The sequence below is a fragment of the Pseudophryne corroboree genome, chromosome 11 (assembly GCF_028390025.1).
Source record: "Pseudophryne corroboree isolate aPseCor3 chromosome 11, aPseCor3.hap2, whole genome shotgun sequence".
Lineage (NCBI taxonomy): Eukaryota > Metazoa > Chordata > Amphibia > Anura > Myobatrachidae > Pseudophryne > Pseudophryne corroboree.
Window position 1 is genome coordinate 155303246 of NC_086454.1, and position 25102 is coordinate 155328347.

Here is a 25102-nt window from a genome sequence, read left to right on the forward strand (position 1 = left end):
TATATATATATATATATATATATTATACATATATATTATATACACACACACAGTAAATACTGTAGTGCATGCAAGATAATGTACTAGATTAGTAACAGTACAGTCTGGAACCTGATCCTTAGAGCAGGAGGTGAGACCCCAGGCAGTAGGGTCCACTGGTGGTTTCCCCTGTACCCCTGTGGGTCAGTCCACCCCTGCACGAAGCAGCCGCATTTGCGCATGAGGAGCTCCAGGCACAGGGACTCCGGCAGGGTCAGCCACAGTACGCCGACATCCATGCACAGGGTCATAGTGGAGAATGAGGAGCAGCAGTGCCACCAGCTGCCATGTGTCTGCTCTAGGACCCAGGGGAAAAACAGACTATGGAGGATGAGGTGAGGGGCATGGGCGCACTGCACCCGTGCACCTAACTCACGCTGAGCATAAGAGGCATTACTGGCGCCTCGGGACAACAAGAAGGGCCGCGCAGCTTGGCCTCTCATCTGTCAGTCACAGCACCCCCCACACCGCAGTGAGATGGTACTTGATCTGCGCTGCTACCACTGTACACTGCTGCGGTATAGTCGTGTGCAGTCAGGTTTTATATGAATGACACAGTGACACACGTCTCTGTGTAGCTGAGCAGAGGGAAGCAGAGGAGTGGGTAACATTAGCACAATATCCCCCCCACTCCCTCCCTTTGTGTACATGGCATGACTAAAGGTACATACACACTGAGCTCTTTTCCCCCCTGCACAGTGATGTCAGCAGGGGTCAGGGCCGGTTCTGAGTATTGTCGCACCCTGGGCGGCAATAGGTAGCGTGGCTTCATACAGGGTGCGTGGTCAGTTACACCCCTTGTACAGTAGTAGCGCCGCTGTAATGATGTGCGGTGCGCAATGATGTCACCGCGCACCGCACAGCAAAGGTCCTCTCCACAAAGGAAAACTAGACGCTACGCGTCTAGTTCCCTTTATGGAGAGGACCTTTCTTGTGCGGTGCGCGATGACGTCAATGCGCACCGCAATTCATTACAGTTAAGGTCTTCTCCAGGAAGGTCTTCACAGCGGGAAGCCCACGTAGCGTCTAGTTTCCCTTCACAGCGGGCAGCGGCAGGCGCAGCAGCAGATCTTGCCATGGTGCAACGCCCCAGGCAAAAGCCCTGCTTGCCCGTGGCAAGATCCGCTACTGGCGGGGTTGAGCGGCTTTCCATAGCAGGACGCTATGGAAAGCCGCTCACCCCGCCGTTCATCTGCTGGTAATACCAGTAGATGAATGGCAGTCGCCAGCGATGAAACGGGAGCGCGCGTCAGCGTTCACCACTCATCGCTTGTCCATACACACTGGGCGGCTTTGAGCTGAAAGCTGCTCAACACACGAAAAGTGACCTCTCAGCTCAGAATCGCCCAGTGTGTATGGGCCTTAAGGCTCTGATAAGAGTTATGCAGAATCAGAGATCTTAGGGGGTGATTCAGATCTGATCACTGGCCTGATCATTTTGCTGTCCTACGTTCAGATAGTCGCCACCATCAGGAGGAGGGTATTTTCGCTGTGCAAGTGTGAGATCCCATGTGTACGCAGAGCTGTGAAAATCCACTGTGCGCAGCCCAGGACTTACTCCTACAGTGCAATGAGAACGGGCTGATCGGGGCCAAAACTGACGTCACACACCCTCCCTGACAACACTTGGACACACCTGCGTTTTTGCGGACACTCCCAATAAATTGTCAGTTACCACCCACAAACGCCTTCCTCCTGTCAATCACCTTGCGAACGCCCATGTGTTCGTTTTTTTTGCACCAACCCGTCGCTGACCAGTGATGCCATTTGTTGCTGTCCGGTGCATGCGCAGTTATGCCCTGATCGCCCGCTGTGCGAAAACGCACAGCAGCGATCAGGTATGAATCACCCCTTTAGTAACATGGTCACTAATAGGGATGGGACATTAGTTGTGTGCACCTTGTTATTCAGTCAAGGTTGGCCGCCGAGTTATGCCAGGTACTCAGGGGGACATTTACTAAGCAGTGATAATAGTTGAGGAGTGAGCCAGTGGAGAAGTTGCCCATGGCAACCAATCAGCACAGAAGTAACATCTATAATTTGCATACTATAAAATGATACAGAGCTGCTGATTGGTTGATGGGGCCACTTCACCACTGGCTCACTTCTCCGCTCTTTTGACTGCTTAGTAAATGTCCCCCTCAGTCACGTGCAGCACAAATCTGCAAGGGTGCAATCTTCCACATGCTGCACTGACAACTACCACCGGCGCTGTTAGCTTCACCTGTAGCTGCCTGCCCGTCGGTGCCTCCCAGCTCCTGGTCCCCACTGACTGATCTAGTCTTCCTCCCTTCATTGCTTGTGCATCCATCACCCCATCATGGCTGCCCGCCCGTCTGCGCCTACCTGTACCGTGCCCACACAAGGTTTTGTCAAAATATGTAGAAAGCTTGGTGTGTCATTTTCTTGTTAGCAAATATGTGGATCAAGTGGCAGCTGTGAATAGAGTATATATAGCTACAGACTGAAGCTGGATTAATTTGTTAATGAGGAATAACATGGGCAGCCATTTCTGCTTTTTGTTCCAAACAAATTGACTAACATTTACCAAAGGTTCTTACTGAATTATTCGAAGTAGAATTAATAAAAAAATAATTTAGTTGAACTTGGTTTACATGTGCATCATTGTCTATCTACAGGACATTGTAAAATGCTGTAGGTCTGGCTGTAGTCTCTCCATTCCCTCCGGGTCAGCAATTAATTATCCCATCCCTTTTGTTCTGGTGCATGTCACCACATTTGGCAACTGCAGCTATGGATCATGGGAGTTTTGTGAGTCCTGTATTAATCCATGTAACTGACTGACATAATTATGCCCAGCTAGCAGAGGGGCCACAAGTATCTAGCAATAGAGGTACTACAAGCACCCAGCACACCCTGTACTCAGTGTACTGTATTGTTGCAATCCCAAAAGGTGTTGTCTGTATGGTATGGTGGTCACTGTTACCGTGTGCTGTCTGTGCAATACGGCAGATGATAGGATGCTCTCTGTGCGGTGTGGCACTTACTGGCATGCTGTCTATGTGGTGTGGTAGTCATTGGGATAGTGAATGTGCAACATTGCAGTACCTGCAGTGTTGTCAGTATTGTATGGTCTGTCACTGCATTGATGCCTATAATGAGGGGGGGGGATTAACCCACTCCGTGCAGACATGAGGGGGGGGGGGCATTAACCCACTCTGTGCAGACATGAGGGGTGGGGGGTGGGGGGGGGACATTGACCCACCCTGTGCAGACATGAGGGGGGGGGGGCATTAACCCACTCTGTGCAGACATGAGGGGGGGGGGGGGGGGGCATTAACCCACTCTGTGCAGACATGAGGGGGGGGCATTAACCCACTCTGTGCAGACATGAGGGGGGGGGGCATTAACCCACTCTGTGCAGACATGAGGGGGGGGGGGCATTAACCCACTGTGCAGACATGAGGGGGGGGGGGCATTAACCCACTGTGCAGACATGAGGGGGGGGCATTAACCCACTGTGCAGACATGAGGGGGGGGGCATTAACCCACTGTGCAGACATGAGGGGGGGGCATTAACCCACTGTGCAGACATGAGGGGGGGGGGCATTAACCCACTGTGCAGACATGAGGGGGGGGGGGCATTAACCCACTGTGCAGACATGAGGGGGGGGGGGGCATTAACCCACGGCGAGGGAATGAGGGGGGGGGATCATTAACCCACTCGGCGAGGGCATGAGGGGGATCATTAACCCACTCGGTGAGGGCATGAGGGGGGGGGGCATTAACCCACTCGGTGAGGGCATGAGGGGGGGGGGCATTAACCCACTGTGCAGACATGAGGGGGGGGGGCATTAACCCACTGTGCAGACATGAGGGGGGGGGGGGGCATTAACCCACGGCGAGGGAATGAGGGGGGGGATCATTAACCCACTCGGCGAGGGCATGAGGGGGATCATTAACCCACTCGGTGAGGGCATGAGGGGGGGGGGCATTAACCCACTCGGTGAGGGCATGAGGGGGGGGGCATTAACCCACTCGGCGAGGGCATGAGGGGGGGGATCATTAACCCACTCGGCGAGGGCATGAAGGGGGATCATTAACCCACTCGGCGAGGGCATGAGGGGGGGGGGGGGGAGATCATTAACACACTCGGCGAGGGCATGAGGGGGGATCATTAACCCACTTGGTGGAGGCATGGGGGGGGGGGGATCATTAACCCACTCTGTGCAGACATGAGGGGGGGGGCATTAACCCACTCTGCGCAGACATGAGGGGGGGGGCATTAACCCACTCTGCGCAGACATGAGGGGGGGGGGCATTAACCCACTCTGTGCAGACATCAGGGGGGGGGGCATTAACCCACTCTGTGCAGACATGAGGGGGGGGGGGCATTCACCCACTCTGTGCAGACATGAGGGGGGGGGGGGCATTAACCCACTCTGTGCAGACATGAGGGGGGGGGGGGCATTAACCCACTCTGTGCAGACATGAGGGGGGGGGGGCATTAACCCACTCTGTGCAGACATGAGGGGGGGGGGGCATTAACCCACTCTGTGCAGACATGAGGGGGGGGGGGCATTAACCCACTCTGTGCAGACATGAGGGGGGGGGGGATCATTAACCCACAGCGAGGGAATGAGGGGGGGGGGATAATTAACCTACTCGGCGAGGGCATGAGGGGGGGGGCATTAACCCACTCGGCGAGGGCATGAGGGGGGGGGGTCATTAACCCACTCGGCGAGGGCATGAGGGGGGGGGGATCATTAACCCACTCGGCGAGGGCATGAGGGGGGGGATCATTAACCCACTCGGCGAGGGCATGAGGGGGGGGATCATTAACCCACTCGGCGAGGGCATGAGGGGGGGGGGCATTAACCCACTCTGTGCAGACATGAGGGGGGGGGCATTAACCCACTCTGTGCAGACATGAGGGGGGGGCATTAACCCACTCTGTGCAGACACGAGGGGGGGCATTAACCCACTCTGTGCAGACACGGGGGGGGGCATTAACCCACTCTGTGCAGACATGAGGGGGGGGGATCATTAACCCACAGCGAGGGAATGAGGGGGGGGGGGATCATTAACCTACTCGGCGAGGGCATGAGGGGGGGGATCATTAACCCACTCTGTGAGGGCATGAGGGGGGGGGCATTAACCCACTCGGCGAGGGCATGAGGGGGGGGGATCATTAACCCACTCGGCGAGGGCATGAGGGGGGGGGGATCATTAACCCACTCGGCGAGGGCATGAGGGGGGGATCATTAACCCACTCGGCGAGGGCATGAGGGGGGGGGGATCATTAACCCACTCGGCGAGGGCATGAGGGGGGGGCATTAACCCACTCTGTGCAGACATGAGGGGGGGGCATTAACCCACTCTGTGCAGACATGAGGGGGGGGGGCATTAACCCACTCTGTGCAGACATGAGGGGGGGGGCATTAACCCACTCTGTGCAGACACGAGGGGGGGGGGCATTAACCCACTCTGTGCAGACACGGGGGGGGGGGGCATTAACCCACTCTGTGCAGACACGAGGGGGGGGGGCATTAACCCACTCTGTGCAGACACGAGGGGGGGGGGGGCATTAACCCACACTGTGCGGACACGAGGGGGGGGGCATTAACCCACTCTGTGCGGACACGAGGGGGGGGGGCATTAACCCACTCTGTGCGGACACGAGGGGGGGGGGGCATTAACCCACTCTGTGCAGACATGAGGGGGGGGGGCATGAACCCACTCTGTGCAGACATGAGGGGGGGGGGGCATTAACCCACTCTGTGCAATGCCCCCACTCTGTGCAGACACGAGGGGGGGGGGCATTAACCCACTCTGTGCAGACATGAGGGGGGGGCATTAACCCACTCTGTGCAGACATGAGGGGGGGGGGCATTAACCTACTCTGTGCAGACATGAGGGGGGGGGCATTAACCCACTCTGTGCAGACATGAGGGGGGGGGCATTAACCCACTCTGTGCAGACATGAGGGGGGGGGGCATTAACCCACTCTGTGCAGACATGAGGGGGGGGGCATTAACCCACTCTGTGCAGACATGAGGGGGGGGCATTAACCCACTCTGTGCAGACATGAGGGGGGGGGGGGCATTAACCCACTCTGTGCAGACATGAGGGGGGGGGGGCATTAACCCACTCTGTGCAGACATGAGGGGGGGGGGGGGTCATTAACCCACAGGGCACGTTGAGCAGCTCCCATCCATAACACCTAACCACGATAAGCTAAATAAAACATTAAATTAATCTTACTCTCCAGCAGTCTGACGGCAACAAGGTGCTAATCAAGTCCTGTCCTGGGATCCCACTAATATAAACCAGCGCCGGAGAGCTTCAATACCGCGGCCGCACTGTCCTTTCCTTCTGTCACACTGACTGCACTGCGCTGTTATTTAAAGTTCCCGCGTACCACGCGTACGCGCGCGTCGCTTCTTTCGACTCCGCCCCCAGCACCGCCCACTGCCTGACGTGAACTAGGTCCTTCCGGCGAAGGCATCTTAGACGCTACCATGCTAGTAGTGTTGGGACTCGGAGTAGGAAAGTAGGAGAGGGGCAGCCGTACTGGCACACGAAGCACAATTCTCTAACATTAATTATCATGCTTTATTATATACAGGATAAGATTGGCTCATAACAATCCATGTAGGGATAGTGTCAAAATATTGTAATGTTCCATAATGTTGCAGCTACTTCATAGAATAGCAATCCCAAAGGCCGGGATTTTCAGAAACTCAATGTCCTGAAAAGCAACGGTCTCCTATTCCGCATAGACTATGATGTAGACAGATTAATCTTCGTCACTTGTCTGTAACAGTCGCCGAGACGTGGAAGATCCAGCGGGCCACCTCAAAATCACACTGGAAACGTATGCCCTTGAGAGGGGATTGCCGTACACATTAGGACAAGTTTAATGAAGGACCAAACGATTATGTTCCATCCTTCATTAGCATTAACAAAGTCGCTAGTGATATCGCTAGGTTTGATGTGCGGCACATTAAACCTAGCGATCATCAGTAGCGGCTGTGGGAACGCACAATCACCCATACACACTGAGCGATGAAGGCGATTTGTTGTTACAAAACTACAAAAAGGCCAGGTATCACTAGTGTGTACACACTGGCGATAGTGTGTACCCAGTGATAACGTGTGCGTCGAGTCCCGGCAGGCTGTCTGCATCAGCAGTTGCATACATTTGCCGATGCCGCGAGTGACGGCGACAGGGGTCATGCTGCTTTGGCCCTCGCTGTTGATATTGCCCGTCAGCGACAGTGCATAAACAATGGACGATATCGTGAACGATGTGTCCACTTTATTATCTGGTGTGTACCCATCAATGGGCCATCATTACTCCTCAGGGTAGTGATAAAATTCTCCCGTTAACATCTTTTTTTTTTTTGTTAATCCTTAAATTTTAAAGACACTAATTGCACACTAGTGCAGCCAGCAATTGTGCTGATGTGCAATGGTGATTACCCTTTGCCTTGCGCATTGGGAGATTGCTGGTACACACTAGGCAGATATTAATGAGCGATAGAACAATCACTATGTGCCAGACACTTTGTTCTCTAGTGCATATGAGCCATCTTCCCAAATATCACTGGGAAGACATTGCCACAGAGGAGGAGGATCCTGCTTGCCGTAGCAAGGTAAGAAAGTGGTATGCCATCTAGAGATGAGCGCCTGAAATTTTTCGGGTTTTGTGTTTTGGTTTTGGGTTCGGTTCCGCGGCCGTGTTTTGGGTTCGAACGCGTTTTGGCAAAACCTCACCGAATTTTTTTTGTCGGATTCGGGTGTGTTTTGGATTCGGGTGTGTTTTTCAAAAAACACTAAAAAACAGCTTAAATCATAGAATTTGGGGGTCATTTTGATCCCAAAGTATTATTAACCTCAAAAACCATAATTTACACTCATTTTCAGTCTATTCTGAATACCTCACACCTCACAATATTATTTTTAGTCCTAAAATTTGCACCGAGGTCGCTGTGTGAGTAAGATAAGCGACCCTAGTGGCCGACACAAACACCGGGCCCATCTAGGAGTGGCACTGCAGTGTCACGCAGGATGTCCCTTCCAAAAAACCCTCCCCAAACAGCACATGACGCAAAGAAAAAAAGAGGCGCAATGAGGTAGCTGTGTGAGTAAGATTAGCGACCCTAGTGGCCGACACAAACACCGGGCCCATCTAGGAGTGGCACTGCAGTGTCACGCAGGATGGCCCTTCCAAAAAACCCTCCCCAAACAGCACATGACGCAAAGAAAAAAAGAGGCGCAATGAGGTAGCTGTGTGAGTAAGATTAGCGACCCTAGTGGCCGACACAAACACCGGGCCCATCTAGGAGTGGCACTGCAGTGTCACGCAGGATGTCCCTTCCAAAAAACCCTCCCCAAACAGCACATGACGCAAAGAAAAAAAGAGGCGCAATGAGGTAGCTGTGTGAGTAAGATTAGCGACCCTAGTGGCCGACACAAACACCGGGCCCATCTAGGAGTGGCACTGCAGTGTCACGCAGGATGTCCCTTCCAAAAAACCCTCCCCAATCAGCACATGATGCAAAGAAAAAGAAAAGAAAAAAGAGGTGCAAGATGGAATTGTCCTTGGGCCCTCCCACCCACCCTTATGTTGTATAAACAAAACAGGACATGCACACTTTAACCAACCCATCATTTCAGTGACAGGGTCTGCCACACGACTGTGACTGATATGACGGGTTGGTTTGGACCCCCCCCAAAAAAGAAGCAATTAATCTCTCCTTGCACAAACTGGCTCTACAGAGGCAAGATGTCCACCTCATCTTCACCCTCCGATATATCACCGTGTACATCCCCCTCCTCACAGATTATCAATTCGTCCCCACTGGAATCCACCATCTCAGCTCCCTGTGTACTTTGTGGAGGCAATTGCTGCTGGTCAATGTCTCCGCGGAGGAATTGATTATAATTCATTTTAATGAACATCATCTTCTCCACATTTTCTGGATGTAACCTCGTACGCCGATTGCTGACAAGGTGAGCGGCGGCACTAAACACTCTTTCGGAGTACACACTTGTGGGAGGGCAACTTAGGTAGAATAAAGCCAGTTTGTGCAAGGGCCTCCAAATTGCCTCTTTTTCCTGCCAGTATAAGTACGGACTGTGTGACGTGCCTACTTGGATGCGGTCACTCATATAATCCTCCACCATTCTATCAATGTTGAGAGAATCATATGCAGTGACAGTAGACGACATGTCCGTAATCGTTGTCAGGTCCTTCAGTCCGGACCAGATGTCAGCATCAGCAGTCGCTCCAGACTGCCCTGCATCACCGCCAGCGGGTGGGCTCGGAATTCTGAGCCTTTTCCTCGCACCCCCAGTTGCGGGAGAATGTGAAGGAGGAGATGTTGACAGGTCGCGTTCCGCTTGACTTGACAATTTTGTCACCAGCAGGTCTTTCAACCCCAGCAGACCTGTGTCTGCCGGAAAGAGAGATCCAAGGTAGGCTTTAAATCTAGGATCGAGCACGGTGGCCAAAATGTAGTGCTCTGATTTCAACAGATTGACCACCCGTGAATCCTTGTTAAGCGAATTAAGGGCTGCATCCACAAGTCCCACATGCCTAGCGGAATCGCTCCCTTTTAGCTCCTTCTTCAATGCCTCCAGCTTCTTCTGCAAAAGCCTGATGAGGGGAATGACCTGACTCAGGCTGGCAGTGTCTGAACTGACTTCACGTGTGGCAAGTTCAAAGGGCATCAGAACCTTGCACAACGTTGAAATCATTCTCCACTGCACTTGAGACAGGTGCATTCCACCTCCTATATCGTGCTCAATTGTATAGGCTTGAATGGCCTTTTGCTGCTCCTCCAACCTCTGAAGCATATAGAGGGTTGAATTCCACCTCGTTACCACTTCTTGCTTCAGATGATGGCAGGGCAGGTTCAGTAGTTTTTGGTGGTGCTCCAGTCTTCTGTACGTGGTGCCTGTACGCCGAAAGTGTCCCGCAATTTTTCTGGCCACCGACAGCATCTCTTGCACGCCCCTGTCGTTTTTTAAAAAATTCTGCACCACCAAATTCAAGGTATGTGCAAAACATGGGACGTGCTGGAATTTGCCCATATTTAATGCACACACAATATTGCTGGCGTTGTCCGATGCCATAAATCCACAGGAGAGTCCAATTGGGGTAAGCCATTCCGCGATGATCTTCCTCAGTTGCCGTAAGAGGTTTTCAGCTGTGTGCGTATTCTGGAAAGCGGTGATACAAAGCGTAGCCTGCCTAGGAAAGAGTTGGCGTTTGCGAGATGCTGCTACTGGTGCCGCCGCTGCTGTTCTTGCGGCGGGAGTCCATACATCTACCCAGTGGGCTGTCACAGTCATATAGTCCTGACCCTGCCCTGCTCCACTTGTCCACATGTCCGTGGTTAAGTGGACATTGGGTACAACTGCATTTTTTAGGACACTGGTGAGTCTTTTTCTGACGTCCGTGTACATTCTCGGTATCGCCTGCCTAGAGAAGTGGAACCTAGATGGTATTTGGTAACGGGGGCACACTGCCTCAATAAATTGTCTAGTTCCCTGTGAACTAACGGCGGATACCGGACGCACGTCTAACACCAACATAGTTGTCAAGGACTCAGTTATCCGCTTTGCAGTAGGATGACTGCTGTGATATTTCATCTTCCTCGCAAAGGACTGTTGAACAGTCAATTGCTTACTGGAAGTAGTACAAGTGGGCTTACGACTTCCCCTCTGGGATGACCATCGACTCCCAGCGGCAACAACAGCAGCGCCAGCAGCAGTAGGCGTTACACGCAAGGATGCATCGGAGGAATCCCAGGCAGGAGAGGACTCGTCAGAATTGCCAGTGACATGGCCTGCAGGACTATTGGCATTCCTGGGGAAGGAGGAAATTGACACTGAGGGAGTTGGTGGGGTGGTTTGCGTGAGCTTGGTTACAAGAGGAAGGGATTTACTGGTCAGTGGACTGCTTCCGCTGTCACCCAAAGTTTTTGAACTTGTCACTGACTTATTATGAATGCGCTGCAGGTGACGTATAAGGGAGGATGTTCCGAGGTGGTTAACGTCCTTACCCCTACTTATTACAGCTTGACAAAGGGAACACACGGCTTGACACCTGTTGTCCGCATTTCTGGTGAAATACCTCCACACCGAAGAGCTGATTTTTTTGGTATTTTCACCTGGCATGTCAACGGCCATATTCCTCCCACGGACAACAGGTGTCTCCCCGGGTGCCTGACTTAAACAAACCACCTCACCATCAGAATCCTCCTGGTCAATTTCCTCCCCAGCGCCAGCAACACCCATATCCTCCTCATCCTGGTGTACTTCAACACTGACATCTTCAATCTGACTATCAGGAACTGGACTGCGGGTGCTCCTTTCAGCACTTGCAGGGGGCGTGCAAATGGTGGAAGGCGCATGCTCTTCACGTCCAGTGTTGGGAAGGTCAGGCATCGCAACCGACACAATTGGACTCTCCTTGTGGATTTGGGATTTCGAAGAATGCACAGTTCTTTGCTGTGCTGCTTTTGCCAGCTTGAGTCTTTTCATTTTTCTAGCGAGAGGCTGAGTGCTTCCATCCTCATGTGAAGCTGAACCACTAGCCATGAACATAGGCCAGGGCCTCAGCCGTTCCTTGCCACTCCGTGTGGTAAATGGCATATTGGCAAGTTTACGCTTCTCCTCCGACAATTTTATTTTAGGTTTTGGAGTCCTTTTTTTACTGATATTTGGTGTTTTGGATTTGACATGCTCTGTACTATGACATTGGGCATCGGCCTTGGCAGACGACGTTGCTGGCATTTCATCGTCTCGGCCATGACTAGTGGCAGCAGCTTCAGCACGAGGTGGAAGTGGATCTTGATCTTTCCCTAATTTTGGAACCTCAACATTTTTGTTCTCCATATTTTAATAGGCACAACTAAAAGGCACCTCAGGTAAACAATGGAGATGGATGGATTGGATACTAGTATACAATTATGGACGGGCTGCCGAGTGCCGACACAGAGGTAGCCACAGCCGTGAACTACCGCACTGTACTGTGTCTGCTGCTAATATATAGACTGGTTGATAAAGAGATAGTATACTCGTAACTAGTATGTATGTATAAAGAAAGAAAAAAAAACCACGGTTAGGTGGTATATACAATTATGGACGGGCTGCCGAGTGCCGACACAGAGGTAGCCACAGCCGTGAACTACCGCACTGTACTGTGTCTGCTGCTAATATATAGACTGGTTGATAAAGAGATAGTATACTCGTAACTAGTATGTATGTATAAAGAAAGAAAAAAAAACCACGGTTAGGTGGTATATACAATTATGGACGGGCTGCCGAGTGCCGACACAGAGGTAGCCACAGCCGTGAACTACCGCACTGTACTGTGTCTGCTGCTAATATATAGACTGGTTGATAAAGAGATAGTATACTCGTAACTAGTATGTATGTATAAAGAAAGAAAAAAAAACCACGGTTAGGTGGTATATACAATTATGGACGGGCTGCCGAGTGCCGACACAGAGGTAGCCACAGCCGTGAACTACCGCACTGTACTGTGTCTGCTGCTAATATATAGACTGGTTGATAAAGAGATAGTATACTCGTAACTAGTATGTATGTATAAAGAAAGAAAAAAAAACCACGGTTAGGTGGTATATACAATTATGGACGGGCTGCCGAGTGCCGACACAGAGGTAGCCACAGCCGTGAACTACCGCACTGTACTGTGTCTGCTGCTAATATAGACTGGTTGATAAAGAGATAGTATACTCGTAACTAGTATGTATGTATAAAGAAAGAAAAAAAAACCACGGTTAGGTGGTATATACAATTATGGACGGGCTGCCGAGTGCCGACACAGAGGTAGCCACAGCCGTGAACTACCGCACTGTACTGTGTCTGCTGCTAATATATAGACTGGTTGATAAAGAGATAGTATACTCGTAACTAGTATGTATGTATAAAGAAAGAAAAAAAAACCACGGTTAGGTGGTATATACAATTATGGACGGGCTGCCGAGTGCCGACACAGAGGTAGCCACAGCCGTGAACTACCGCACTGTACTGTGTCTGCTGCTAATATAGACTGGTTGATAAAGAGATAGTATACTCGTAACTAGTATGTATGTATAAAGAAAGAAAAAAAAACCACGGTTAGGTGGTATATACAATTATGGACGGGCTGCCGAGTGCCGACACAGAGGTAGCCACAGCCGTGAACTACCGCACTGTACTGTGTCTGCTGCTAATATATAGACTGGTTGATAAAGAGATAGTATACTCGTAACTAGTATGTATGTATAAAGAAAGAAAAAAAAACCACGGTTAGGTGGTATATACAATTATGGACGGGCTGCCGAGTGCCGACACAGAGGTAGCCACAGCCGTGAACTACCGCACTGTACTGTGTCTGCTGCTAATATAGACTGGTTGATAAAGAGATAGTATACTCGTAACTAGTATGTATGTATAAAGAAAGAAAAAAAAACCACGGTTAGGTGGTATATACAATTATGGACGGGCTGCCTAGTGCCGACACAGAGGTAGCCACAGCCGTGAACTACCGCACTGTACTGTGTCTGCTGCTAATATAGACTGGTTGATAAAGAGATAGTATACTACTAATATTATATATACTGGTGGTCAGGTCACTGGTCACTAGTCACACTGGCAGTGGCACTCCTGCAGCAAAAGTGTGCACTGTTTAATTTTAATATAATATTATGTACTCCTGGCTCCTGCTATAACCTATAACTGGCACTGCAGTAGTGCTCCCCAGTCTCCCCCACAATTATAAGCTGTGTGAGCTGAGCAGTCAGACAGATATATAATATATATATAGATGATGCAGCACACTGGCCTGAGCCTGAGCAGTGCACACAGATATGGTATGTGACTGACTGAGTCACTGTGTGTATCGCTTTTTTCAGGCAGAGAACGGATATATTAAATAAACTGCACTGTGTGTCTGGTGGTCACTCACTATATAATATATTATGTACTCCTGGCTCCTGCTATAACCTATAACTGGCACTGCAGTAGTGCTCCCCAGTCTCCCCCACAATTATAAGCTGTGTGAGCTGAGCAGTCAGACAGATATATATAATATTATATATAGATAATAGATGATGCAGCACACTGGCCTGAGCCTGAGCAGTGCACACAGATATGGTATGTGACTGAGTCACTGTGTGCTGTGTATCGCTTTTTTCAGGCAGAGAACGGATTATAAAGTAAACTGCACTGTCCTCACTAGTAAACTCTCTCCACTCAGTCTCTACACTTCTACAGTAACAGTACTCCTCCTAGTCAGCTCCAGTAAATCTCTCTCAGTCTCTTATAATCTAAATGGAGAGGACGCCAGCCACGTCCTCTCCCTATCAATCTCAATGCACGTGTGAAAATGGCGGCGACGCGCGGCTCCTTATATAGAATCCGAGTCTCGCGATAGAATCCGAGCCTCGCGAGAATCCGACAGCGTCATGATGACGTTCGGGCGCGCTCGGGTTAACCGAGCAAGGCGGGAAGATCCGAGTCGCTCGGACCCGTGAAAAAAAACATGAAGTTCTGGCGGGTTCGGATTCAGAGAAACCGAACCCGCTCATCTCTAATGCCATCACCAGGCACCTACTAGGTGGCACCTGGAACCATGTGCTGCCTGGGACTTGTACACGGGTCCTTCGCGGGGGCGACCTGGTTGAGACCCCTTTCAGACTGGCAGCACCAACCCGGTAAATTGGCGGGTTTGAGACGTCGGCGGTGACGTGTGTGGAGGCGGTGCATGGAGATCATGCCATCTCTAAGCACCACCTGTCCCTCTAACGCCGCCTCTCCCTATACTATGAACGGGTCCTGGATTGCATCGACCCTGCAATCCGTTCACACTGCACCTGACCCGGTAATATCCCAGGAATAACCCTGCTTTATTGCCGGGTTGAAATACCGGGTCAGGTGACCCAGGAATTGGGTACTTACCCCTTTCACGCCGCACATCGACCCACGTTGGCCTGGCAATATACAGAGTTACTTGTGCGGTGTGAAAGGGGTTTGGAACCCAAAAATCCCTTTTCACCTGTGTGTCTCTATAACTGTTACACAGATATACTAGAATACTCCCCTAGAATGCATCTCAAAGAAATGTCAATGCATTTTAAAACCAAAACAACTTACACATTCCTCCTAAGTGCTTAGCTCATGCATTTTAAATGTGCATGTCTGCAACTGTGCCTAGAGTGGTGGTTCCCAAACTTTCTGAATCACGGCACTCTAGAGTATCAGAATTTTTTTCACGGCACCCCTAGGCCAAAAAAATTCTATTGAGAAATTTAGAAATAAATATTAAATTAACTTAATTGTGCTTATATGTCATTCTGTGTGGTAGGGGACAATATTTACTCCTGTTTCTCCACATAGTTTATGATTGGAAGCCATCAGCACTGGTTTTGCCTATTACATTGATCATAAATAATTTGAATTTGTCCTGGACCACCAATCCAAGGCACCCCTGCAAGAGCCTCGGTGCCACGGCACACAGTTTGAGAACCACTGGCCTAGAGCATTAAATATAACATGTTTAAACACATTTTTAAAAATGCGTTTACAGTACATGACGCCTAGTGCATATTCGTCCATTTAGATTACGGTGAACGGTTTATCAGGTGGGACGGGTCTCCAGCCACAGTATGTATATTTTTTGGTTCTGAGTGGGATCGTGGCGATGCCCTCCACTCTCAGTACCTTGGCCCAGTGAACCTCCCTGATGCAGCTGATTCTGCAATGCAATCAATGATAAATGTGATCAATGATAAATGTGCCCCTTGTGTTGCATCTCCTTAAATTGCAGTTTTCTAGGACACTTTAGTTAGTTGTCAATTAAGGGGGGAGTCAACTAAGTGTGGTAATTTATAGCAGGCTAAATGATCCGCCAGGGCTATCCAATTAGCCGCGAAGCGCACCCGCCGGAAGCTATTATTGGACTTTTTTTTCGGGGCCTCGGGCAATCTCTGGAAAAAAAATGGCAGATAAAAAGACTGTTTTCGCCAATCCAGAAGCGAAAACACATAGGTCAGTGAACTTATCATGGATTCTATGTTTTCATCCATAAATATAATTTTTTCTCGGGCGCAAAAAACAAGGGCTAATTGATTAGCCTGAAAAAAAATGGTAAAAAAAAATATTGGGGCTAATTAAATTCCCCCCTAAGTCTTCGCTCCTCCCCTAAATCCCCTAGTTGGGAGAATTGCAGTTTTTCTTTCTCAGTGCCAGGAGCAAGTTTCTTAGTGATGCTGCCTGCAGTAGTGAGTTATAATTTTCTATTGTTTTTTATCTAGTTGTTAGATTATTTGGGGCACATGTAATGTAGCTCCAGTTGTGGGCAGCCGCGGAAACCTGATTTACTAACTTACGCTAATGTGAGAATCCAAAGGGCTAACGCAGGACTTCATGTGTCTCCATGATGAAAGCTGAATGCCCATTGGTTTTTCACCAACTGCCACGTTTAGAATCGACACATGCACCATCAGCATACTAGATGCAAGAGATCCCCTAGGAACCGGTTTCCCTTCCCCTTATGCACGACTCCCAGAGAGCTGTTACTGCATGCCCATGACACAGCCACAAATCAGAGCAGTTGTGAGCGTTTGCATTGGTGCTGCCCAGTCCCTGCCCTGAAATGCCCTATTTCACAGGATGACAGATCCGTCCAAGTACAGTCAGACGCGAAATAGGTCAGACATCCAAAAAAAATGCATACATTTACATACTTCGTAATTCCTCCAGGAGCGTAACCAAATCATAGGAACCTTGGATGTCACATTTTCAGGTCCCTCCAGCGTTTAACTGACTCTTCATTCTAGATTTATCTACAGATTTACAGATACTTACGTGTTCCTTTCTAAGATTACTTGAGTGCTTCACAGATCTCTGAGGTGGTTCCTGCTAGGACACTTTGCCCCTTCTCTTTCCCTGCTTTTTCTCCTAGATGGATGGTTACTGCATATCTTTATCTTGTTCTTTTTGTCTGCATTCTCTTCCGTTTTCTCTTCTGTGTTTTCTGCCTTCATAGATACATAACAATTGGATAAGTCTAACAACTTTATGTGATTATTTTTCTGTAGGCAGGTATCTCATTATGCTCTCATCACGGCTTTGATGCAGCCTAAGGCAGGGTACACACTGAAGCAACGGGCATTCGTTCCGACATTGGAACGAATGCCCGTCAGCAGGGATTGCCATTACACACTGGCACAATGTTAATGAAGGATGGAACGACAATGTTCCATCTTCCACAGAGGCGGAACTACCGCCAGTGCAACCAGTGCGTTGCACTGGGGCCCGCAACTGTCCAGGGGCCCAAAGCATGTAATGAGTCAAACCGACTCATTACATGCCACTGTCCGCAGCACACAGCCGCCCGCAGGACACAGGAGAGGAGCGCAGCGGTACAGGGGTAAGGAGGAGGAGGGAGCCGCAGCAGCGCTTTGTTACTGGTTGAGGCGCTGCTGCTGCTGTCCCTCTGCTTCACTATAGGCTGTCTTCCGCCGCTGTGAATCGCATCCCATCCATTCACAGCGGCGGAGAACAGCCTGTAGTGAAGCAGAGGGACAGCAGCAGCAGCGCCTCCACCAATAACACAGCGCTGCTGCGGCTCCCTCCACCTCCCTCCTCTCCTGCCCGGGAATCGTGATCCATCTCTGCCTGAAGCTGCACCGAGGAGCCTGAGCCAGCGGAGAGGGTAAGTATAATTCATTCATTCTTTCTTTCTTTCTTTCTTTCTTTCTTTCTTTCTCTTTCTTCATGTGCAAAAAGGGGGACTGTCTGCCGTGATGTGTAAAAAGGGGGAATTCTGCCTGCCGCAATGTGTAAAAAGGGGGAATCTGCCTGCCGCAATGTGTAAAAAGGGGGAATCTGCCTGCTGCAATGTGTAAAAAGGGGGAATCTGCCTGACGTGATGTGTAAAAAGGGGGAATCTGCCTGCCGTGATGTGTAAAAAGGGGACGCTGTCTGTCGCATTGTGTAAAAAGTGGGAATCTGCCTGCCGTAATGTGTAAAAAGGGGGGCGCTGTCTGCCGTAATGTGTAACAAGGGCACGCTGTCTGCCGTAATGTGTAAAAAGGGGGAATCTGCCTGCCGTAATGTGTAAAAAGGGGGACGCTGTCTGCCGTAATGTGTAACAAGGGCACACTGTCTGCCGTAATGTGTAAAAAGGGGACGCTGTCTGCCGTTATGTGTAAAAAGGGCACGCTGTCTGCCGTTATGTGTAAAAAGGGGACGCTGTCTGCCGTTATGTGTAAAAAGGGGACGCTGTCTGCCGTTATGTGTAAAAAGGGCACGCTGTCTGCCATTATGTGTAAAAAGTGCACGCTGTCTGCCGCTATGTGTAAAAAGGGCACGCTGTCTGCCGTTATGTGTAAAAAGGGGGACGCTGTCTGCCGTAATGTGTAAAAAGGGACGGTCTGCCGTAATGTGTAAAAAGATGAATCTGTCTGCCGTAAGGTGTAAAAGGGTCTCTACCTGGTGTAGTGGTGCTACTGTGCGGCGTAATTTGAATAATGGAGACTACTGTGCACCGTTTTATGAATTGGTATTATTTTGTGGCCACACCCCTTCCCCACGAAGCCACGCCTATGGCGCACACTGCCTCTGTTTTGCATGCAGGGGTGGGGCTCCGATGCCGTTTCTTGCACACAGTGCTAAAATGTCTAGTTACGGCACTGTTGCTAGGTATCCATTTCTCTGGCCCTGAGCAGGTCCCCCTCACCAGATCCTCTCCAGGGTGAGAGGGTGGACTTGGATGGGGGGAGGGGGGCCCAAAGCATTTTGTCGCACCTTGGCCCACCGCTCGCTAGTTCCGCCACTGATCTTCCATTAGCATAAACAAGGACACTAGCGATGGACACTAGGTTTGATTTGCAGCACATGAAACATAGCGTCCGCTGTTTGCGACCGCGGGAGTGCGCAATCATGGGTACACACTGAGCAATGTAAGCGATATGTCACTCCAAAGCGGCATTTTGGAGCGACATCGCTCTGGTGTGTATCCAGCTAAACTCTTGCAGATTTAAGTACATGGATTGTTGAGCACCTAATAATGCTCTATTCTTTAGTCATATTAAATAGTCCTTTTGGTGAGCTCTATGCTAGGAATAGCACCTGGGCATCAGATCAGGCTGCAGTTTAGGGTGCACAGAACCGGAAGCCACCAGAGTAGAGAAGCCACTCCTGGGATCAGAGCCGTCTTAACAGCAGTGTAGGCCCCTGGGCACAGCAACGCACTGTGGCCCCTACCCATCCTCCAGCAGTAAGGGGGGGGGGGTGCTATCAGCGGCAGCTTTGATGTCCCGCGGGCGTTAGGGGGTGTTCTGACTTGTGCTAAGCATGTAGGACCTGGAGCAGTAATTTCTACTAATTACTCTTACTGCACAGATGGGGCGGGAGGGAGAACACTAAACTGTAGAAGGGGGCATTGTGCTGGATGAAGTGGCCCTGGTACATGACTTCCAGGGTGCATACCTCCCAACATGACCCTCTCCAGGAGGGACAGAATGCTCTGCTCCTGGACTTCCCTCTTAATTTATGATTACCATCACCTGTGCTGAAACACCTTTCTTATCCATTAACCTGTTTAAATTAGGTGACAGCAAACATAAATTAAGAGGAAAGTGTAGGAGCAGAGCATTTTGTCCCTCCTGGAGAGGGTCATGTTGGGAGGTATGAAGGTGGTAGGGGGTGTTTAATACGTAGGGGAGGAGTGGATGGTTGTGTGGGCTTAATATTTATCTTTTTTGGTGGGAGGGAAGCTGCTTGACTGCAAATATCTCAAGGTCCTGGAAATAGATTTCTTAGCTTTTAATGGGATAAAAAACTAGAGAGACCTACCTGCTAGATCAGGAACTACAGCAAAAAACTCTAAGTCAGACAGAACCTGAGATATCTGGCTGGGAAGAGCAACTAACAGGCTTGGATGGGAACCACTGCTTTGAAGTCGGATATCTCCGGTTCCCCAGGGCCGATTTTCAAAAATCTGGTACCCCTGGAAAGAGGGGACCCTCAGCTATCAGCCAGGGGGCCCTTATACTCATGGGGCCCTTGGGCAATAGCCCATTGAGCCCATACGAAAAGTCGGCCCTGCCTGGGATCATGATCGGCAGGATCCTGGGATTTTCGTCCAAAAATGTCTGGATTTCAATCTCAGGACTAGTGCCTCCAATCATATTTCCAGGATTACGGCACGCATGTGTGCACTTGTTTGCTGCCGGACATCACTGAGCACTCAGCTCAGATGCTGCCCCATCCCAGGCTGGCTGATCATCTGCGTGTGATCACACCAGTCCTCCCCTTCAAGAGCCATGCCATGGAAATGGAGGGGTGGGGATGCTATTTTCATGAAGAAACTTGCTTTATTCATCATTCTATTTTGGAGAATACAGATTTACAAATAATGTACATAATTGGATTTCAATAAAATGTATGTTCTATCTGGGACACATTTCAGCATAATAGGCATAATAAGATGTATATAGATGATTTTGTTAAGAAAAGGTAGTAAATGTCATCTACATCAGTCCCTTCCCCGTTGGAGCGTACAGTCTAATTTCCCTAACACACAAGTACACTCACACACACAGGGGTTCATTTTAGGGGTTGGGTATGGGTGACCAGCGCTTGGGTTCCCACCGGTCACCATACCGATGCCGGGATTATAATGCCGGCAGGGGGAAGGGGAGGGGGGGGCCAGCACAATGAAGCGCCTGCCACAGGTTCTATTCCCACAAGTGGGAATAGTCCCTGTTAGTCAGATGTGGATGATGTGGAAGATAGAGTCCCTGCCAGATCGGGAGTGTATCAGGGATTTTAGAAGACACATGTGATGTTTAATCTGAGTAATGTGGAAATGTTGCTTAACGATTGTTGAAGTCGAAAATATTACACCTACACTCAACACATGCAAACACCACACATAGTGGCCTATGTACGGGTGCGTACTCGCCATACGTGCGCACACCCGCACACTGAGTACATTGGCTCACGATGCCCTGCGTATTGGAGCGTGGTATGAGTAAATACAGTAACATATGCATTCGCATAGAAAAGCCACAAAGCCATATTCAATATTTTATCTATATAGTGCATAATTTACACATAGTCTATACACACTTCAACGGCAAGTTACTGTGCACACACAAAATAGCAAATCGCTCTTATACACATTCAAAGGTGATACTTCCAGGAACTCAATACAAACAGTGTCTTGAATGTATCAGACTGTCTTGTTTACGAAAGCATTATGATCATAGAAAATGGACCTTGGGCTGAGGGAATGTGTAAATACTGTTGTTTGCCCCAATTGTTTTAGAGTTTATTTGTGAGTCAACAGATACTGGACTGTCATTGTTGCACTAGAAGACAGAACAAACAAGAGAACAATATATATATATATATATATATATATATACACATATCACGAGGATGGGAATGGATAAATATATCATGTGTGGGATCACATTGTTCAGGGTCACATAAGCAGTAAACCGTGGGTGTGAGGATATTGTCTCATATTGCGGCAATAAGTTATAGCAATACCGGATTCATGTATGATAATGTGGTGGGTTTAACTGGTCTTGGGGCAGGAACTCAGATGTAAACAACAGTAATCACATCTCAGGACTTAGTCATCGCCCACTGGTTGAGCTGACCAATGATCCCCAGTGCACAGAATATGTCCCACCCCCGGACCAATGGAAGAAGAGCATACATTTCCCATTGTATTGTGTTTTGGACCATTGTATAAAAGACCTCCTGGCCGGCCTCAGGCTAATACTCTGAGGCCGGCCAGGAGGTCATCTTGCTAAGATTGACTGAGGACCGGATCCGGGAGGCGCAGGCGAACAAACGTAGGTACTATTGGTTGTAGCTTCTTCTCTTGTATTATTGTTGTATTTCTGTGTGTATCCCCTTTTAGTAAATATTTGTTGCTGCGTTGGACCACAACATAACATATACAATTGGTGTCGCATTCCATTCCTGTTAAGGGTTCAAAGTGTATTCAGCTACACGTATTCAGCTGCATTGTGCTCACAGCGTGTCGGCATGGCTACGCAACATGCACACATTTCTTAGAGGTTTATCGCATACATTTAGCGGCCGCATCGGCCCGAACACTTGTGTAATAAGGTACTGCTTTTTCCTGAACGTTAAACGAACTTAACATGATATATACAAGTATATGGGATAAAAGAGGCACCATAGGTACAGCCGTTGATAGCATGTCTGCAATAATAAAAATTCTTTGATCGAAATCAAGTGTCACAATGATATTGGTGGTGAATTTAACCAATTGCAGTAGTGCGAGGAGGTCACCTGGAAAAATAAACATGCAGTAGTCGCAGAGCAGCCTGTCCAGCGAATCACATGTATTTGGTAAAGATTTACCATACCATTTGTTTTCAGTTTATGTGCTGTTATAGTGGTGATACTCATTGCCCCATGCAATGAGATCAGAAGCCAAACAGATGGGTATGGCATCTTAAATCTACATGAATTATTGATGTATGTTATTTAGGAAAGATGCAGGTAAAGTCATTCAGGACCAGCATAGGATTTGGTGGGCAGTTTTAATGAAAAACCATGATTGTGGAATTTATAGTACCTGTAATAAATGTTACGCTACTGTCCTCTAATGTTCATAATCTGTTTATCTAGGATATAGGCCTATCTCTCTGTCTCAGGGCTGTCTTTTCCATTGGGCTTAATTAGAAGTCGCCCAAGGGCCCCAGGATTCTAGAGGTCTGGAATGATAGCTGAGGGTCCCCTCTTTCCAGGGGTACCAGATTTTTGAAAATCGTCTCTGGGGAACTGGAAATTCCCAACTTCAAAGCAATGGAGCCTATTAATTGCTCTTCACGGACGAATATCTCTGGTTCTGTCTGACTTAAATTTTTCTGAGGTTATCATCCAAAAGCTGAGACTCTCCCCTTTCAGTGGACACTGGCAGCTTGTCTCTAACATAGCCAAAACCGGATATATCACTCTTCCAGCAGCCAGTCCCTGCTCCAGTACCACACCCCTGGGATTCAGTGTTATATATTTGTTGGTGGATTGCGCCAGCTCCTGAACCCAGATCCCCAAGACCCTGGTACCCCCTGAAAGGTGGGAGTCTCTAGTTGTTTATCCCAAAGCTAAGAAATCCATCACCAGGAACCGGAGATATATGTGGTCAAGGAAGCTGCCATCCCACTGGAAAATGATAAATATTAAGCCCATTCCACTATTCACCTTTTCCCCGCATATTAACACCCAGTGCCCCCTTCTACAGTTTAGTGTTCTAACTCCCACCCAATCTCACTTAGGGGGTCATTCCGAGTTGTTCGCTAGCTGCCGTTGTTTGCAGCGCAGCGATCAGGCAAAAAATCGGCACTTCTGCGCATGCGTATGGTGCGCACGCGCAAAGTACTTTCACAAAAGCCGATGCAGTTTCACACAAGGTCTAGCGACGCTTTTTAGTCGCACTGCTGATCGGTGAGTGATTGACAGGAATGGGGCGTTTCTGGGAGGTAACTGACCGTTTTCCGGGAGTGTGCTGAAAAACGCAGGCGTGTCAGATAAAAACGCAGGCGTGCCTGGGGAAACGGAGGAGTGGCTGGCCGAAGGCAGGGCGTGTTTGTGACGTCAAAACAGGAACTAAACAGACTGAAGTGATCGCAAGGAAGGGGTAGGTCTGCAGCTACTCAGAAACTGCATGAAAATATTTCTAAGCAGTTCAGCGAACCTTTCGGTCGCACTTCTGCTAAGCTAAAATACACTCCCAGAGGGCGGCGGCTTAGCGTTTGCACTGCTGCTAAAAGCAGCTAGCGAGCGATCAACTCGGAATGACCCCCCCTAAACCCTCCCAATCCATGTAGTAAAGGAGTAATTAGTAAAAAATACTGCTCCAGCTCCTGCATGCTGAGCGGAAGATGAAACACCCCCTACCACCTGTGGGGTATCACAGCTGCCGGCGATAGCACCCCCCACCCACACTGCTGGAAGGTGGGTAGGGGCCACAGTACATTGCCTTGCCCAGGGTCCTACACTGCTGTTAAGACAGCCCTGCTATCTCTCTTTGTTATTTCTCTATTTTTTATCTTTATAATTCTCTCCTTCTGTGTCTTTCCACAACACACATGATAATAGCATCTGTGTCTGATTTTCTCCTTTCATTTTACTACGTTTTTCACCCGTTCCTTATTTTCCTGATTATGTCACATTTTAGACATTTTATTTTCCACAGTTGTCATAATACATTTCATTCTTTACCTATTCCGCTTGGGGGATGTAGTTATCATCCCGGCGGGCGGGATCCGGGTGGTCAGCATACCGACGCTGGGATCCCGGCAATCAGCATACCGATGTCGGATCCCGGCTGCCAGAGGGCCCAGGACTTTTCCCACTCGTGGGTGTCCGCGACACCCATAGAGTGGGAATAGAACCTGTGGCGAGCACAGCAAGCCCGCAAGGGGCTTCGTTGCGCTCACCCCCCCTCCCCGGCAGCATTCTGGCGGCCGGGATCCCACCTTCAGTATGCTGACTACTGGGACCCAGCCGCCGGTAAAACATACCCAATGCCCATATGGTGCACCCTACATCCGTACACCAGATAATTGTTGTCTACTGGTGCTCACCTTACCACCCTTTTACTCCTGACCTTATGCATGTGATGAGTTTAGCTAGTGCCCTGCACTCGCCATACCGTTGCCCAACTGAGCAGAAGAAATATGTAAGCCATTTGTTGCACCATTGAATGCCCTTTCATACAACAGATCCACTCACTGCTCCCTCCATTTGCACAGTGTGGCTGGTGCATCTATAACTTCCCTTTAACCTCTAAAGCAGCGGTGGCCATGCGGCTCTTTATTCAAATGTGGTTCCCCAACACTCAAAAATCACATGACCACAACAGATCCTGGAACCACTGTACTTCAGCCAGATACGCAGTAGCACTGAGAACTGAGGGAGACAGATACTAGAGGTGAGGCACCCACCGGCAAACAGAGGACATATAAGGGACTTCTACAGTGGCATGAGTTGTGGGGCCTGTAGTGACACATAAGTGGGGGCTGGA

At 49.4% G+C, this 25102-nt stretch overlaps 1 protein-coding gene across 1 annotated transcript in view; it reads right to left on the bottom strand.

The window, feature by feature from the left end:
- Nucleotides 1-16892: 16892 nt before the first annotated feature.
- LOC134969209 (NACHT, LRR and PYD domains-containing protein 3-like) overlaps nt 16893-25102 on the bottom strand; it is a 115863-nt gene continuing 107653 nt past the window's right edge. Inside the window, exon 11 of the mRNA XM_063944998.1 lies at nt 16893-17060. Coding sequence (XP_063801068.1) covers nt 17006-17060 — 55 coding nt within the window. The 3' untranslated portion in view covers nt 16893-17005. The remainder of the gene's footprint in view (nt 17061-25102) is intronic.